Source organism: Cyrtonyx montezumae, unplaced genomic scaffold, assembly GCF_038088225.1.
Source record: "Cyrtonyx montezumae isolate F1298 unplaced genomic scaffold, pur_monq_1.0 scaffold_6, whole genome shotgun sequence".
In the NCBI taxonomy this organism is placed as follows: domain Eukaryota; kingdom Metazoa; phylum Chordata; class Aves; order Galliformes; family Odontophoridae; genus Cyrtonyx; species Cyrtonyx montezumae.
In genome coordinates, this window is record NW_027072067.1 from 10,584,671 (window position 1) to 10,598,933 (window position 14,263).

A 14,263-nucleotide genomic window follows, 5' to 3' on the forward strand; every position below is an offset into this window, starting at 1 on the left:
CCTCGAGAGCCCCGCGGACACGCGAGAAAGCCGCCGCGCTCCACTGCGGCCGGAGCGGCTCACCCTGAGCCCGCAGCCCCATCTCCCGGGGACGCGGCCCGGCACCCCGGAAAAGGCCCCACTCCGCCGTTCCGGGCGGTTCCACCGCAGCGCGGTGTAAAGCCGCGTCCCGTTCCGCCGCTTCCCGGCCCAGGCCGTCCCCCACCGCACTCGTCTCCCTTCCGCCGCAGCCGCCCCCGCTGCCGGGCCGGGCCAGGCCGGGCCGAGCCCGCGGGGCGGCACCGCCCCTCACCTCCACACCGCCGCGCCAGGCCCAGCGCTCCGCTGACGGGAACCGGAACTTCCGGTACCCACCACTTTCCGGCCCCGCTGCGCGGCACGCTGGGAAGCGGAGTCCAACTGCCGCACTACCGCTCCCGGCATCCCCCGCGGGGGGGGGGAGGGGGTAGCGGCGCGGGGACTGCTGGGAGATGTAGTCCCGCCTTAGCGGCAACGGGCACGGGATACGTGCGTATGGACTACAGCCCCCAGAGTTCCGCGGGGCGGCGAGGCAGGGGCCGGACCGGAGGGCGGGGAGACGGCCGGAGGGCCCGGGCCCGGCCGGAGCCGGTGGGGAGGAGCGGAGCAGGGAGGGACGGGCGCCGAGATGGCAGCGGCGGGGGGGCGGGCCGGCACCGGGGTCGGGGCAGGGGCAAGCCGGGAAGCAGCCGCCCGCCGTGCCCGTGCCTTCTGTTCCTCTTAGGCCCCGCCGTGCCGGGAGGAGGCGTGAAGGTTGCTGGGTGCTGCGCTGCGTCCTTCGGCCGTCCCGTGCCGCGGCTTCCCGTTCTGCTTTCCCTTCTGCTGAGCTGCTAAGCGCCCGTGTGCATGTGAGTACGTGTGTGGCTGTCTGTGTTCAGGTACGTGGATGCATATGTGTTTGTATGTGCCCCCTCCTCAGGGGCAGCCCTTCAGCACCCCCCGTCCCGGAGCCGCCCCATTCCTTCCCTGGGCCACAGGGCCACAAACCCACCCTGCGCAAACACTACTGGGTTCGGTCATGGGGCCTGCGCTCTCCCTGCCCCTTCTGTCCTCTCTCTAACCCCCTTGCCCACCCCCTGACCTGCTCATTGCAACCCCAGTCCCCTGCCCAGCAGCCTTCTAGGCGCAGAGGCAATCGAGGCCAAGCCTGTATGAAAGGTGCTGGGGCCTAAAAGGAGCTGAGGCCGCGGGAGGGAGGAAATCCTGCTGGATTAGAGCAGCTTTCTGACGTCTCACTGGGCTCGGGTGCTGTGCTTAGCCAGCAGTGCGGGGACAAAGATATTGGCACAGCCCCAGCTCAGTGCCAGGGGATTGGAGGGGATCACCGCAGGCTGACACTGTGGGTTACACGCAGGTCCTGCCCCAAGGAATGGCTGCAGATGTACACAAGAAGAAAGGCTGGGAAGTGCCCAACGGTTCCCTGGCACCAGGCAATGGACAGCATGCAGAGCGCTCTGAGAGCCCCACACCAGGGCTGGCACAGGGGACAGAGCCGGGTAAGGCTCAGAGTTCACAGTGGGGCTGAGGGAGGGAAAAGCAGTTCCTCATCCTGTATATGAGACTCTCTAGCAGGATCTGCACCTCTGGGTACCATGGGACAATAGTGCTTCTCTGTCTCCCAAAAGGAAGGGGAGCAGAACCCTCCCTGATACCCTCTGTCCCTTTTGCACCCTCCATCTGCTGTGTTGGTGCAGGGTGGACACTGATTCTTCTTTCCAGGTGCGGGCCAGGAGGGAGCCATGTTTGTGCACACTCACTCCTATGAGGACCTGACAAGTCCTGAGGATGGAGGGGCTGTCGTGCGGAGCTCTGAGGAGAGGCGAGGGGAGCCAGCTGAGCCCACAAGCATGGAGCAGATCAGCAAGGACTTCAGCGAGCTGAGCACACAGCTCACGGGCATGGCCCTCGACCTGGAGGAGGAGATGAGACAGAGTCAGGAGGGGAAGCTGGAGCCATCCCCACAGGCCACCCGACATGACTCAGTGCTGTCAGGAAAAGAGGAGGAGGACGTGACCATGGACACCTGGCGCATGCATCGGAAGCACGTCTTTGTGCTGAGTGAGGCCGGCAAGCCTGTGTATTCTCGCTATGGGTCCGAGGAAGCCCTCTCCAGCACCATGGGTGTCATGATGGCCCTGGTGTCCTTCCTAGAGGCCGAGAAAAATGCCATCCGGTCCATCCATGCAGGTACTGTGCCGGGGGTTGGGACAGGGTGGTGACACAGCATACCTCTGTGGTGTCCCAGCCCATATCATCCAGAGGTTTGTGCAGCAGTGCTCAGCCCATGCCCCTGCCACTGTGGGACATGTTAGCTGAACCCAGGGGCAGGCTAGTAGCTGGGGGGAGGTGGGAGCTTCCCCTTGCAGCCTTGCACACTCAGGCTTACATCTCTGTCCCCAACCCATGGGGTCTCTCTCCCAAGCAGACGGCTACAAGGTGGTCTTTGTGCGGAAGAGCCCGCTGGTGCTGGTGGCAGTGGCACGGACCCGGCAGTCTGAGCAGGAGATTGCACACGAGCTGCTCTACATCTATTACCAAATCCTGAGCCTGCTCACCTGGACTCAGCTCAACCACATCTTCCAGCAGAAGCAGAACTACGACCTGCGCAGGCTCCTTGCTGGCTCTGAGCGCATCACTGACAACCTGCTGGATCTTATGGCCCACGACCCCAGCTTCCTCATGGGTGCCGTGCGCTGCCTGCCCTTGGCTGCCAGTGTGCGGGATGCTGTGAGCACCAGCCTCCAGCAGGCCAAGGCCAAGAGTTTGGTCTTCTCCATCCTTCTGTCGGGGAACCAGCTGGTTTCTCTTGTGAGGAAGAAGGATCAGTTCCTCCACCCCATCGACCTTCATCTGCTCTTCAACCTCATCAGCTCCTCCTCCTCCTTTCGGGAGGGGGAAGCCTGGACTCCCATTTGCCTCCCTAAGTTCAACTCCAGCGGCTTCTTCCACGCCCACATCTCCTACCTGGAGCAGGAGATGGACTTGTGCCTCCTGTTGGTCTCCACTGACCGTGAGGACTTCTTCACAGTCTCTGACTGCAAGCGGCGTTTCCAGGAGCGCCTGCGGCGGCGAGGAGTGCACCACGCTCTGCAGGAGGCCCTGCGCACCCCCTTCTACAGCGTTGCCCAGGTGGGCATCCCTGACCTGCGGCACTTTATCTACAAGTCCAAGAGCTCTGGGCTCTTCACCAGGTAAGGACGCTGGCAGAAAAACAGCTGGGGACCTTGTGGGGCATGGCTGGGGCGTGGACAAGCCTTCTCCACAAATCCCCTTCTCCAAGAAATGTGGGGGCTAATGGGGTGCTGTGTTCCTTCAGCCCCGAGATCGAGGCACCCTACGTGCGGGAGGAGGAGAAGGAAAGGCTTTTGGGGCTCTATCAGTACCTCCACAGCCGGGCTCACAACTCGTCACGCCCCCTGAAGAACATCTACTTCACGGGCCCACGTGAAAACCTCCTGGCTTGGGTAAGCGCTGCCTTTAGAGTTGGGGTGACCCTGCCCTCTCTGGTTCTGGGTGGCACACAGCACAGCTCCAGCGTTATGGTCACCATGGTGGCCCCCAGCCCGCGGTCCTTTTGGGTGTTCCTGTGCCAGAGAGTGACAGGACAGCCATGTAAGCTACCCTGCTGCTCATAGAATCATAGAATAGGGTTTGGAAGGGACCTCAAGAGACTGACTCCAACCCCTCCATTGAAGCAGTACCTTGCAGTAGGTTACAAGTTGGCATCTAGATGGGTCTTGAGTATCTTCTCAGAAAGAGACTCCTCCAGCTCTCTGGGTAGCCTGTTCCAGTGCTCTGTCACCCTTAATGTAAAGAAGTTCTTTTGCATGTTTGTACACAACTTCCTATGCTCAAGTTTTAGGCCATTACTGCTTGTCCTGCACACCACCGAGAAGAGCCTGCCTCATCTATTTGCATTCCCACCTCCCTTTAGATATTTATAAACATTTATCAGATCCCCATCAGTCTTCTTTTCCCCAGACTTAACAGACTCAGGTTACTCAGTCTTCCCTCACAGAGGAGATGCTCTAGGCCCTTCATCATCTTTGTGGCCCTCTGCTGGACTCCTTCTAGGAGTTCCCGGTCTTTTTTGAAGTGGGGAGCCCTGAACTGGACACAGTTTTCTAAATATGGCCTCATCAGGGCAGAGTATAGGGGGAGGATCACCTCCTTTGACCTGCTGAACAAGCCGTTTTTAATGCACTCCAGCTCAGAAGCTGCTGTTCCCATTCCCAGTAGCCCAGTGTGGATGCATGCATTGCCAGCTCCATGTGGGGATGTGTGGATATATGGCCATCATTTACTACTTCTTTCCCCAGGTCACCAGCGCCTTTGAGCTCTACATATGCTACAGTCCTCTGGGGACCAAAGCAGGTGCCATCAGTGCAGTTAACAAGCTCATGAAGTGGATCCGCAAGGAGGAAGACCGACTCTTCATCCTCACGCCCCAGACGTACTGACAGGCATTGCCCAGGGCATGGTGCCAGCAGGAGGACCCCTGCTGTGGCGGGGAGCTCGTCTCTCCAGGAAGCCTGGTCTGTGAGCCAGGGAACAAGGCAAGGGGGACCCTTAGAGCATGGGGAAACCCACCCATGGGACTGCCAGACCTGAGTGTGAGAGGTGGGATGCAAAGCTGCCCAGGCACTGTGGTGAGCAGGGCTTTCTCTCGCCTGCAGGCTGCGCCTCCCCCATCTGGGGGGCTGTCCTTCCTCTGCAGCCCCCCACTCTGTCCTTTGTGTTGTTGTGCCTGTGGATGGCAGGTGACACCACCCAGCTGGGGACAGGGCCGACTGGGGCATTGCTGGCATTGCTCCTCTTCCCACTTTGGGGGAGCTGAGCCCCCCAAATGCCAGGCGGCCTCTGAAGGTCCTGGAGCCCTGCCTGGCTGGCTGGCTGGGAGCCAGTAGGTTTGTCCTCCTGGCACCTATGTGTGCCCTGTCCCTTTCCACTAAGGCCATGAGAAGGATGTCCTTGTGAATGCTGGGGAGCAGGGCAGTGGGCTCCTGCCTGCAGGGTCACAGAGCTGCCCCAGAGAGACTCGGGGTACTGGGATGCCGCTCGGTGTGCTCGTGGTGCTGGCTCCAAAGCAGCAGCTGTGATGTGGCCCCCCCAGAGCCCCAGCTGGCATGGGGTGCTGATGTGTCTTCAGTGTGTCATGGGGTCCCCTGTCCTCCAAAAAACAACCCCTCGAGCTGGGCTTGCAGTGTGAGGACCACCTTCTCCCTGCTGTCCCCTGGCACTGGCGTGGGGCTGAGCACCCTGCAGCACAGCACTGGGCACGGCTCCGAGGGTGCCCCTGTGAAGCACAGCCTGACCCTGCGCACTGGGACGGTGTTCCGGGAGGGGAAAGCCCCCGCGGTGACACCGAGGGGCTGGCAGGAACCCGGCAGGGCTAGCACAGGGACTCCGCTCCCTTATTTATGCTCCTGCCAGATTGTAGTCGCTTGTCTTTGCTCATAAACATTATCTGGACCTGAATCGTGGCTTGGCACGTTGATGTTGGGCTGACGGGGGCCATCTGGGTGTCCACGGTCACCGTTTGGGTGACGTCTCAGGCAGAGGGGGGGGGAGCGGGAGAGGCAGAGGCCCCGGGATGAGCCGGCCGGGGCCAGCTCATGTCGAAACCGGGAGGGAGCCTCGGAGACGGAGGAAGGAGCGGTTGGGTAAGGCTCGCAGCCAGCGGCACTGCCGGGTTTGCGCAACGCGTGCAGTCTGAGCCCGATGGCGGCGGGTGCGTCCCGTCCCGGGGAGCAAAGTCCCGGCGGATGCGGGCGCGGGGCCGTGCCCTGCACAGGTCAGTGCCGGAGGAGTGCCCCGGGCGGGTGGCCGTGAGCTGTCCCGGTGCCGTGCGATCCATCGGGTGAAAAGCATCCCCTTTCTTCTACGGGAGCAGCCGTGAGCCCGATACCGCCTGCACGCAGCCCTTGAGCGGAGAGCGGGGAAGGGGGGGATGGGGGAGGGGGGGGGGAAGCAGCCACGAGGTAAACGACATGTCCCAGAGAAATAAGTTACACTTGCGGAAAAGAAGAGCCAATCCGTCCCGCCTGCCTGGAAACCAGCCGCACGGGGCCGGGCCAGCTTTCCCCTACCCGCTGTCACCAACTCCCGCTCTACCACCCCCGGCACCCGGAGCCCCGCACGGTGCGGGGGTAGGAGCCGCCCCGCCCCGCCCTGCCCCGGCACAGCCCCGCTCCGCCCCGCCCCGGCACGGCACGGCACGGCACGATACGGCCCGATACGGCACGATACAGTAGGACTCGGCGCGGCCCGCAGCGATCAGGTGAGCGCCCGGCCGGGCACGGCTCCGTACCGGACAGGGTGCGGTTTGGCACGGGACAGGCGCTGGGAGGGGCGGGCAGGGACGGCCGGAGCGGGACCGGGCCCTTCGGGGAGGGGTGGGGAACGGCCGCGGGGCTGCTTGGAGGGCCCCGTGGCGGAGGGTGGCCGAGGGCTCCTCCCAGGTCCCCAAGCTGTCCCCGCAGGGCTGGCAGCCGTCCCCAACCCTGCCCTGCTGAACACGAGCGGCCCCCCGTCGGGTCCCCGTCTCCAGGAAGGGCTCGGAGAGGCTATGTCGGGTGGGATTTGTCCCCCGCCACAGGCTCATGGGACTTGGGAAGAGAGTGGTGTGGGAAGAGAGTGGTGCCAGCCATCCCCACGTTAGCACCTGGCACGCAGCCATCGGGAACGCACGGCATATCTCTCTCCACATCCTCGGCTCAGTGCCGTGGGTAAAGCCTTTCCCCTGTTACTTCTGCAGATGCGATGGTGACCTGTCCTCCCCGTCCCGGCCCCTCCTGGTGCTGAGCACCATCAATAGCTCTGTCCAGGAGGCAGCATGGAGCTGCGGTGCCCCATGTGCCTCCTGCTACTCCTCGCCCTGTCCCTGCTGTGGGCTGGTGCCTGGCAGTGCCCCCGCATCCCTTTCAGCTCCACTCGAAACTTCTCAGTGCCCTATGTGCTGCCCAGCTTTGATGCTGGTGGCCCCGTGCAGAACGTCGTCGTTTTCCCTGACCCAGCCATCATCTTCGTGGCCATTCGCAACCGCATCCTGGTGGTCGATCCCAAGCTGCGCCTCCGCTCTGTCCTCATCACCGGCCCCACAGGCAGTGCCCAGTGTGAGATCTGCCGCCTGTGCCCGGCCACTGTTGATGCCCCAGGGCCCGAGGATGTGGACAATGTGCTGCTGCTGCTGGACCCGGTGGAACCTTGGCTGTACAGCTGTGGCACGGCATGGCACGGGCTCTGCTACCTGCACCAGCTGCAGGTACAGGGCAGCAGTGTCACCATCGCATCCACCCGCTGCCTGTACTCCGCCACGGCCAACAGCCCCGTGTCCTGCCCCGACTGCGTGGCCAGCCCCCTGGGCAGCACCGCCACCGTGGTGGCCGACCACTACACTGCCTCCTTCTACGTGGGCTCCACCGTCAACAGCAGCGTGGTGGCACGCTACAGCCCACATTCGGTGTCGGTGCGCAGGCTGAAGGGCACACGGGATGGCTTCGCCGACCCCTTCCAGCCGCTGACGGTGCTGCCGCACTACCAGGACATCTACCCCATCCACTACGTGCACTCCTTCACCGATGGGGACCACGTCTACTTGGTGACAGTGCAGCCGGAGTTCCCTGGCTCCGCCACGTTCCACACACGCCTGGTGCGGCTCAGCGCCCACGAGCCCGGCGTGCGGCACTACCGTGAGATCGTCCTCGACTGCCGCTATGAGTCCAAGCGGCGGCGGCGGCGTGGGGCCGAGGAGGAGACGGAGCGCGACGTGGCCTACAACGTGCTGCAAGCTGCCCACGCTGCCCAGCCTGGTGCTCGCCTGGCCCGCGACCTCGGCATCGACAGCACTGAGATGGTACTGTTCGGCGCCTTCGCCGAGAGCCATCCGGAGAGCCGTGTGCCGCAGGACAACTCAGCTGTGTGCGCCTTCCCCCTGCGCCTGCTCAACCAGGCCATCCGGGAGGGCATGGACAAGTGCTGCGGCACCGGCGCTCAGACGCTGAAGCGGGGGCTCAGTTTCTTCCAGCCACAGCAGTACTGCCCGCACAGCGTGAGTCAATCGGGGCCGCGGGGACGGGGCTGGGGCCGGGTTGCACCGGGATGCAGTGGCACCCAGGTGTGGTGAGTCACCGCTGCTTCCTTACACCCCCCCTCCATTGCCTTATCGCAGGCTCTGGCACTGGGCCCGGTGTCATTGTGTTTTGGGGCCGTGCTGGCACCGCAGGGTCTGGCCGTTCTTCCTGCATGGGACTCAGGTGTGCAGTGTGCACCGGTGGTACTCAAAGCACCCTACCCCTTGTCCTTGCTGTCCGAGCCACAGGGGCTGCTCTCAGCATGGCACTGTGTACAGCCTCGCTCCTCGGCTGTTTCTTTGCTGCGGGGATGGGCTCGTGTTCCTCTGCACAGCTCCGCCATCGCCCGCCCCGTGTGCCCAACCAACCGCAGGCGGAAGTGTGCAGTCACCGATCCCGCAGCGCCGCGGGGCAGGGACAGCACGTCCTGGGGATGGGCCCCAGCACAGCCGCACTGCGAGGATAGGGCAGGGCAGCTGCTGGCACACATGGCATGAGCGTGCCTGTTCTCAGCTGGGGCGAGGCACAGCCAGATCTCCTCCCTCTTCTGGCAGTGCACAGCGGACAGCTCACCATCACTCTGCATCATGCTGCCAGGAAGGGGACCACAGCCCTGAGTTTCCTGAAGAGATGTGGGGGAAGACACCAGGGGCACACCAGGGCTTCGAGTCTCCTCTCTGTCCCAAACCCCAGTGTGTTTCTGGGGCTGGCACGGGGACAGCAGCCCTGCAGTGCCAGAGCTCATAACCACGCACAGATGGAGAGGGAGGGCAGGGCAGGATCTGACACTGCTCAGGGATGTCCTGGCAGGGGGGTCTGGATGCATCATGCCCCCAAAAATCTCTGGTTGTTTGTTGCGGACTAGAGGAGAGATCAGCACACACATCCTTGAACTCTCTGGCCCCCAAATCTGTCACATCTCAGAGCCATGATTGCTCCTGGGCTCTCACCCACCCCTAAAGGTGTGGGGAGCTGTGGGGTGTTTCTGAGATGCCCTCTCTGTGCTCGGTTGCAGGTGAACCTCTCGGCACCAGTGACCAACACCAGCTGCTGGGACCAGCCCACCCTGGTGCCTGCTGCCTCGCACAAGGTGGACCTGTTCAACGGGCGCCTGTCCGGCATCCTCCTCACCTCCATCTTTGTCACCGTCCTTCAGAATGTCACAGTGGCCCACCTGGGCACAGCACAGGGACGCGTCCTGCAGGTGAGTGCTGGCTGTGGCCAGGCAGGGTGCAGGGTGCCGAGCAGAGCATGTGGTGCTGGGCAGATTCCCAGTGTGCTCAGCTGATGCCTGCCCTGCTGCAGATGGTACTGCAGCGCTCCAGCTCCTATGTGGTTGCCTTGGCCAACTTCTCCCTGGGGGAGCCGGAGCCGGTGCAGCACACCACAGGACTGCAGGGACACTCGCTACTCTTTGCTGCTGGCACCAAGGTAAGCTGTGCAGCGGGGCAGGGTGTGGGGCCGCAGAGCCCCCCCACTCAGCCCTGATCTGCATCCCCAGGTGTGGCGTGTAAATGTCACCGGCCCTGGCTGCCGCCACTTCTCAACCTGTGACCGCTGCCTGCGTGCGGAGCGCTTCATGGGCTGTGGCTGGTGCAGGTACAGCTGCACGCGGCACCACGAGTGTGATGGCCTCTGGGTGCAAGACAGCTGCCCGCCCGTCCTCACTGATGTAGGTCTGCGCTGGTGGGGATGGGGGGGGGCAGAAAGGGAGGTGGCACATGGGATGATGTGTAATGGGACCTCCTCTCTGGGCTGGGAGTCTCACCCACTGGTGGAGCTCCCATGGCAATCACCACCTGTCCCACAGTTCCACCCCAGGAGTGCACCGCTGCGGGGCCAAACACGAGTGACGCTCTGCGGGATGACCTTCCACTCCCCTCCAGACCCCACTGCCCGCCACAGCCCCACTAACTCATACCGGGTGGTGGTGGGAGGGCGAAGCTGCACTGTGCTGCTGGACGAGAGCGAGAGCTACAGGTGAGGTTGCAGGGGGGACGGCGGGGATGTCCTTCCTGTCCCACCACTGAGCCCTGTCACCCCTCAGGCCGCTGCCCACATTTCGCCGCAAGGACTTTGTGGATGTGCTGGTGTGTGTGCTGGAGGCAGGGGAGCCAGCGGCAGCAGCGGGGCCGGCTGATGTGACGCTCAATGTGACCGAGTCCACCAGGATCTCGAGTTTCCATGTCTGGGGATCCACCACCCTCAGTGGCTTCATCTTTGTGGTAATGTCCCTATGCTGGCAGTGACACCAGCCCCCAGGTACCTTGGGCTGGGTGCTGGGCTGGGCGTGGTGTCGGCTCACTGCCTGCCCTGCCATCCCCATCTCTACCTAGGAACCCCGCATCAGCACTCTGCACCCCAGCTTCGGTCCCCAGGGTGGTGGCACCCTTATGTCCCTCTATGGCAGCCACCTCTCAGCAGGGAGCAGCTGGCGGGTGACAATCAATGGTTCCGAGTGTCCCCTGGATGGGCAGCCCAGGTATGGCCTAGCCAACACCACAGGGTCTGCTGGCACAGGTATGGGCATGGGGATGCCCTTGTGGTTCCACTGTCCCCTCCAGCTCCTGTGCTGTGTCCCCAGCCAAGGTGATGGGGAGATCCGGTGTATGGTTCCTGCTGCCAACAGCCTGGGCACAGCCCCTGTGACCCTATGGATTGATGGCGAGGAGTTCCTGGCCCCACTGTCCTTCGAGTACCGCCCCGACCCCTCTGTTTTGGCTATCATCCCCAACTGCAGCTATGGGTGAGCATGTGGGGACACCTCTGTCTTCCCTGGGCTGAGGTGCTGGGGACTGCATGCGCCTGGTGCCCTGACCACATCCTGCTGCAGGGGCTCAATGCTCACCCTCATCGGCACCCACCTGGACTCAGTCTATCGTGCCAAGATCCAGTTTGAAGGTCGTGGCAGCAGGAGGACCGAAGCCACGGTGAGCACTGGGGCAGGGGGCTGTCACCCTGGGACTGACCCTGAGCCATGCCAACAGCCCCATGCCCACCCACAGGAGTGTGAGGACCCGCAGTCGCCTGACTGGTTGCTGTGCCGCAGCCCAGCCTTCCCCATCGAGACCAAGCCAGTGCCTGGGAACCTGAGTGTGCTGCTGGACGGGGCTGCCGGCCGCTGGCTCTTCCACCTGCGCTACTTCCCCCAGCCCCAGGTGTACCCCTTCGGGCAGCAGGGCGAGTGGTACCGCCTCAAACCCGGCGATGACAAGATTGAGGTGCAAGTATGTGGGGGAGCAAGGTGTGCTGGGGGGGTTGCAGAGGGCCGGCCAGCCTCAGGGCCATCTGTCCCCACAGCAATGGGGACTGGACTCTGTGGCCGGATGCATGAACATCACCATGACAGTGGGAGGCCGGGACTGCCACCCCAATGTGCTGAAGAATGAGGTGACGTGCCGTGTGCCTCGTGACATGGACCTGCCCCAAGCTGGGGCACCCGTGCAGGTAGGCACCCCCTGCAGCACCCCTGGCCCTGGTGCCTCTGGCCCCACTGAGCCCCTACTCCCCCAGATCTGCGTGAATGGTGCCTGCCAGGCACTGGGCTGGGTGCTGTCCGCCTCCTCGCTGGATATGGCTGCCAGCCTGGCCCTGGGCACTGGTGTCACCTTCCTGGTCTGCTGCATCCTAGCTGCCGTGCTGCTCCGCTGGCACTGGAGGAAGAGGAGGGGTGAGTGCTACCACTCGCCAGGTGCCCCACAGCCATCCCATGTCTGTGGTGCTACCCTGTGCCTATGGTTTTACCCTGTGCCCACGGTGCCACCCCACTTCCAATGTGCCAACCTCATGCCCATTTGTCCCAGAGTCACCCCTACCATGTTCTCCCACCTGCAGGGACAGAGAACCTGGAGCTGCTGGTGCACCCTGTGAGGAACGAGCACCCCATCACCATCCAGCGCCCCAACGTTGACTACAGGGAAGTGCAGGGTAAGCAGGGCTGGAGGGGGTTGGGGTGCCAGGCCCGTGCCACCCCAGCGCCTGAAGGTGCCTCTCCCCTTGCTGGCAGTGCTGCCCGCTGCAGACAGCCCTGGCCTGGCCAGGCCCCTTGTGCACTTTGCCGCTGCCAGTGCTGGAGCTGGTGCTGCAGGCGGTGGTTCCCCGGTGCCGCTGCTCAGGACCACGTCCTGCTGCCTGGAGGACCTGCGGCCAGAGCTGCTGGAGGAGGTGAAGGACATTCTCATCCCCGAGGAGCGGCTCATCACCCACCGCAGCCGCGTCATCGGCAGAGGTGACAACGCACCCTGGGGCTCCCGGCCATAGCGTCACCCTCTGGCTCCACATCTCACTGCCACCTGTCCCCACAGGGCACTTCGGCAGCGTGTACCATGGCACCTACATGGACCCGCTGCTGGGCGACCTGCACTGCGCCGTCAAGTCCCTGCACCGTGAGTGAGCACCCGTGCCCCGGCCCCACAGCACACACCACCACAGCATTGTGGCCCCCTGGCACACAGCCCCATGGCTTGGCTCCCCACAGGTATCACAGACCTGGAGGAGGTGGAGGAGTTCCTGCGAGAGGGCATCCTGATGAAGAGCTTCCACCACCCGCAGGTGCTCTCTCTGCTGGGGGTCTGCCTACCCCGCCATGGGCTGCCCCTCGTTGTCCTGCCCTACATGCGCCATGGGGACCTGCGACACTTCATCCGCGCCCAGGAGCGGGTACGGGATGCTTTGGGGGACATGGTGAGTGGTGGGAACCGAGCTCGCCCTGCTCACCGCTCCTGTCCTGCAGAGCCCCACAGTGAAGGACCTCATCGGCTTTGGGCTCCAGGTGGCCTTGGGCATGGAGTACTTGGCCCAGAAAAAATTTGTGCACCGGGACCTGGCAGCCAGGAACTGCATGTGAGTGCGGCTGGTTTCGGGGTCCCCCCATCCCTAGTGCCCTGATGGGCTGCTGGCCCTGACCCTGTACTCACAGGCTGGACGAGACGCTGACGGTGAAGGTGGCTGACTTCGGGTTGGCGCGGGATGTGTTTGGCAAGGAGTACTACAGCATCCGGCAGCACCGGCACGCCAAGCTTCCCGTCAAGTGGATGGCGCTGGAGAGCCTACAGACCCAAAAATTCACTACCAAGTCAGATGTGGTAGGTACACCTCCCTGCCCTCATCCCCATCCTCTGTCCCCGTCCCTGTTCCCCCGCCCCAGTGTGGCTCTCTGTTTACAGTGGTCCTTCGGGGTGCTCATGTGGGAGCTGCTGACACGGGGTGCATCACCGTACCCCGAGGTGGACCCCTATGACATGGCCCGCTACCTGCTGCGGGGCCGGCGCCTGCCGCAGCCCCAGCCTTGCCCCGACACACTGTGAGTGGGACCGGGGGCTGGTGGTGCAGTGGGATCCTCCCCCGGGCAATGCTGACGCTGATGTGTTGTTGGGACAGGTATGGGGTGATGCTCAGCTGCTGGGCACCCACACCCGAGGAGCGGCCGTCCTTCTCAGGGCTGGTATGCGAGCTGGAGCAGGTGCTGGCCTCGCTGGAAGGTGAGCGCTACGTCAACCTGGCTGTCACCTACATCAACCTGGAGAGTGGTCCCCCTTTCCCCCCCGCCCCCAGGGGACAGCTGCCTGACAGTGAGGATGAAGAGGATGAGGAGGATGAAGAAGATAAGAAGGATGAAGAGGATGAGGATGTGGCTGTGTGCTGATGGGGTGCTCTGCACCATGGGTGTGTTCCCCCAAGGGGGACTGTGGGGCATAGTCTGGTGCCATAGGGCACCCACCCTATGGGCTGGGTGCTGGGTGCTGTGGGTGCTGTCCCAGGCCATGCACTGGGACTGTTTCACGTCCCATGGGGTCCACCCCTTTGCCCCCACACACTGACCAGCTGCAGTGGGACTCATGCTGCACCCGGGGGGTTCTGTGGGCCCTTTTCTCAGTCCCAGCACATGCTATGGGGAACCCTGAGCTGACCGTGTGTCCCAAGGGGCTTCTGGGCCTCCCTGGGGAAATTCAGTGTTTTGAGGTTGAATCACTGATAAAAACCAAATGTTATTTTTCATCATCTGGTGCTGTGTGCTGTGTGAACCCAGGGCAGGTGCTGAGATCAGGGATGGGATCACCTACTGCTCTTGTACAGCCATGGGAGGGCACCTGCAGACTAGTGGTCACTCCAGTGCTCACTCTGCATGGACCACCTGGTGTCCCTGGGGGACACTCAGTGGGGACCTGGGTGCC

At 63.4% G+C, this 14,263-nt stretch overlaps 3 protein-coding genes across 5 annotated transcripts in view; 2 read left to right on the forward strand and 1 right to left on the reverse strand.

The window, feature by feature from the left end:
• The window catches only part of RBM6 (RNA binding motif protein 6), a 54,106-nt gene extending 53,748 nt beyond the window's left edge, over positions 1-358 (reverse strand). For both annotated transcript variants that reach the window (XM_065749436.1, XM_065749435.1), the window contains exon 1: positions 293-358. The gene's annotated coding sequence lies outside the window, so the exon portion shown is untranslated. The remainder of the gene's footprint in view (positions 1-292) is intronic.
• A 253-nt stretch (positions 359-611) lies between these two features.
• On the forward strand, positions 612-5,496 carry MON1A (MON1 homolog A, secretory trafficking associated). 2 transcript variants are annotated; one of them, XM_065749297.1, is made up of 6 exons: positions 612-896; positions 1,373-1,514; positions 1,738-2,205; positions 2,444-3,209; positions 3,335-3,482; positions 4,338-5,496. In XM_065749297.1, the coding sequence occupies exons 2-6, from the start codon at positions 1,388-1,390 to the stop codon at positions 4,476-4,478; spliced, it is 1,650 nt and encodes a 549-aa protein (XP_065605369.1). In that variant the 5' UTR covers positions 612-896; positions 1,373-1,387; the 3' UTR covers positions 4,479-5,496. The 2 variants fall into 2 exon arrangements, with proteins under 2 accessions (XP_065605369.1, XP_065605368.1); XM_065749296.1 differs by having other exon boundaries at positions 612-866.
• A 1,301-nt stretch (positions 5,497-6,797) lies between these two features.
• On the forward strand, positions 6,798-14,049 carry MST1R (macrophage stimulating 1 receptor). The gene is made up of 20 exons (XM_065749371.1): positions 6,798-8,068; positions 9,106-9,294; positions 9,396-9,521; positions 9,592-9,762; positions 9,901-10,070; positions 10,138-10,315; positions 10,427-10,572; positions 10,675-10,836; positions 10,924-11,020; positions 11,096-11,317; positions 11,391-11,537; positions 11,604-11,760; positions 11,925-12,017; positions 12,097-12,318; positions 12,395-12,475; positions 12,568-12,749; positions 12,823-12,932; positions 13,009-13,174; positions 13,256-13,392; positions 13,470-14,049. The coding sequence occupies exons 1-20, from the start codon at positions 6,854-6,856 to the stop codon at positions 13,732-13,734; spliced, it is 4,236 nt and encodes a 1,411-aa protein (XP_065605443.1). The 5' UTR covers positions 6,798-6,853; the 3' UTR covers positions 13,735-14,049.
• The last annotated feature ends 214 nt before the right edge of the window (positions 14,050-14,263 follow it).

What these genes read in the sequence shown, in the direction of transcription:
- MST1R (XM_065749371.1), top strand. Translation starts at nt 6,854, where the DNA reads ATGGAGCTGCGGTGCCCCATGTGCCTCCTGCTACTCCTCGCCCTGTCC. An exon ending in TCAGTGGCTTCATCTTTGTG is followed by an intron (nt 10,316 to 10,426) that starts GTAATGTCCCTA and finishes ATCTCTACCTAG; the next exon opens with GAACCCCGCATCAGCACTCT. An exon ending in CTGGCAGCCAGGAACTGCAT is followed by an intron (nt 12,933 to 13,008) that starts GTGAGTGCGGCT and finishes CTGTACTCACAG; the next exon opens with GCTGGACGAGACGCTGACGG.
- MON1A (XM_065749297.1), top strand. Translation starts at nt 1,388, where the DNA reads ATGGCTGCAGATGTACACAAGAAGAAAGGCTGGGAAGTGCCCAACGGT. An exon ending in GGCACAGGGGACAGAGCCGG is followed by an intron (nt 1,515 to 1,737) that starts GTAAGGCTCAGA and finishes TCTTCTTTCCAG; the next exon opens with GTGCGGGCCAGGAGGGAGCC. An exon ending in AGCTCTGGGCTCTTCACCAG is followed by an intron (nt 3,210 to 3,334) that starts GTAAGGACGCTG and finishes GTGTTCCTTCAG; the next exon opens with CCCCGAGATCGAGGCACCCT.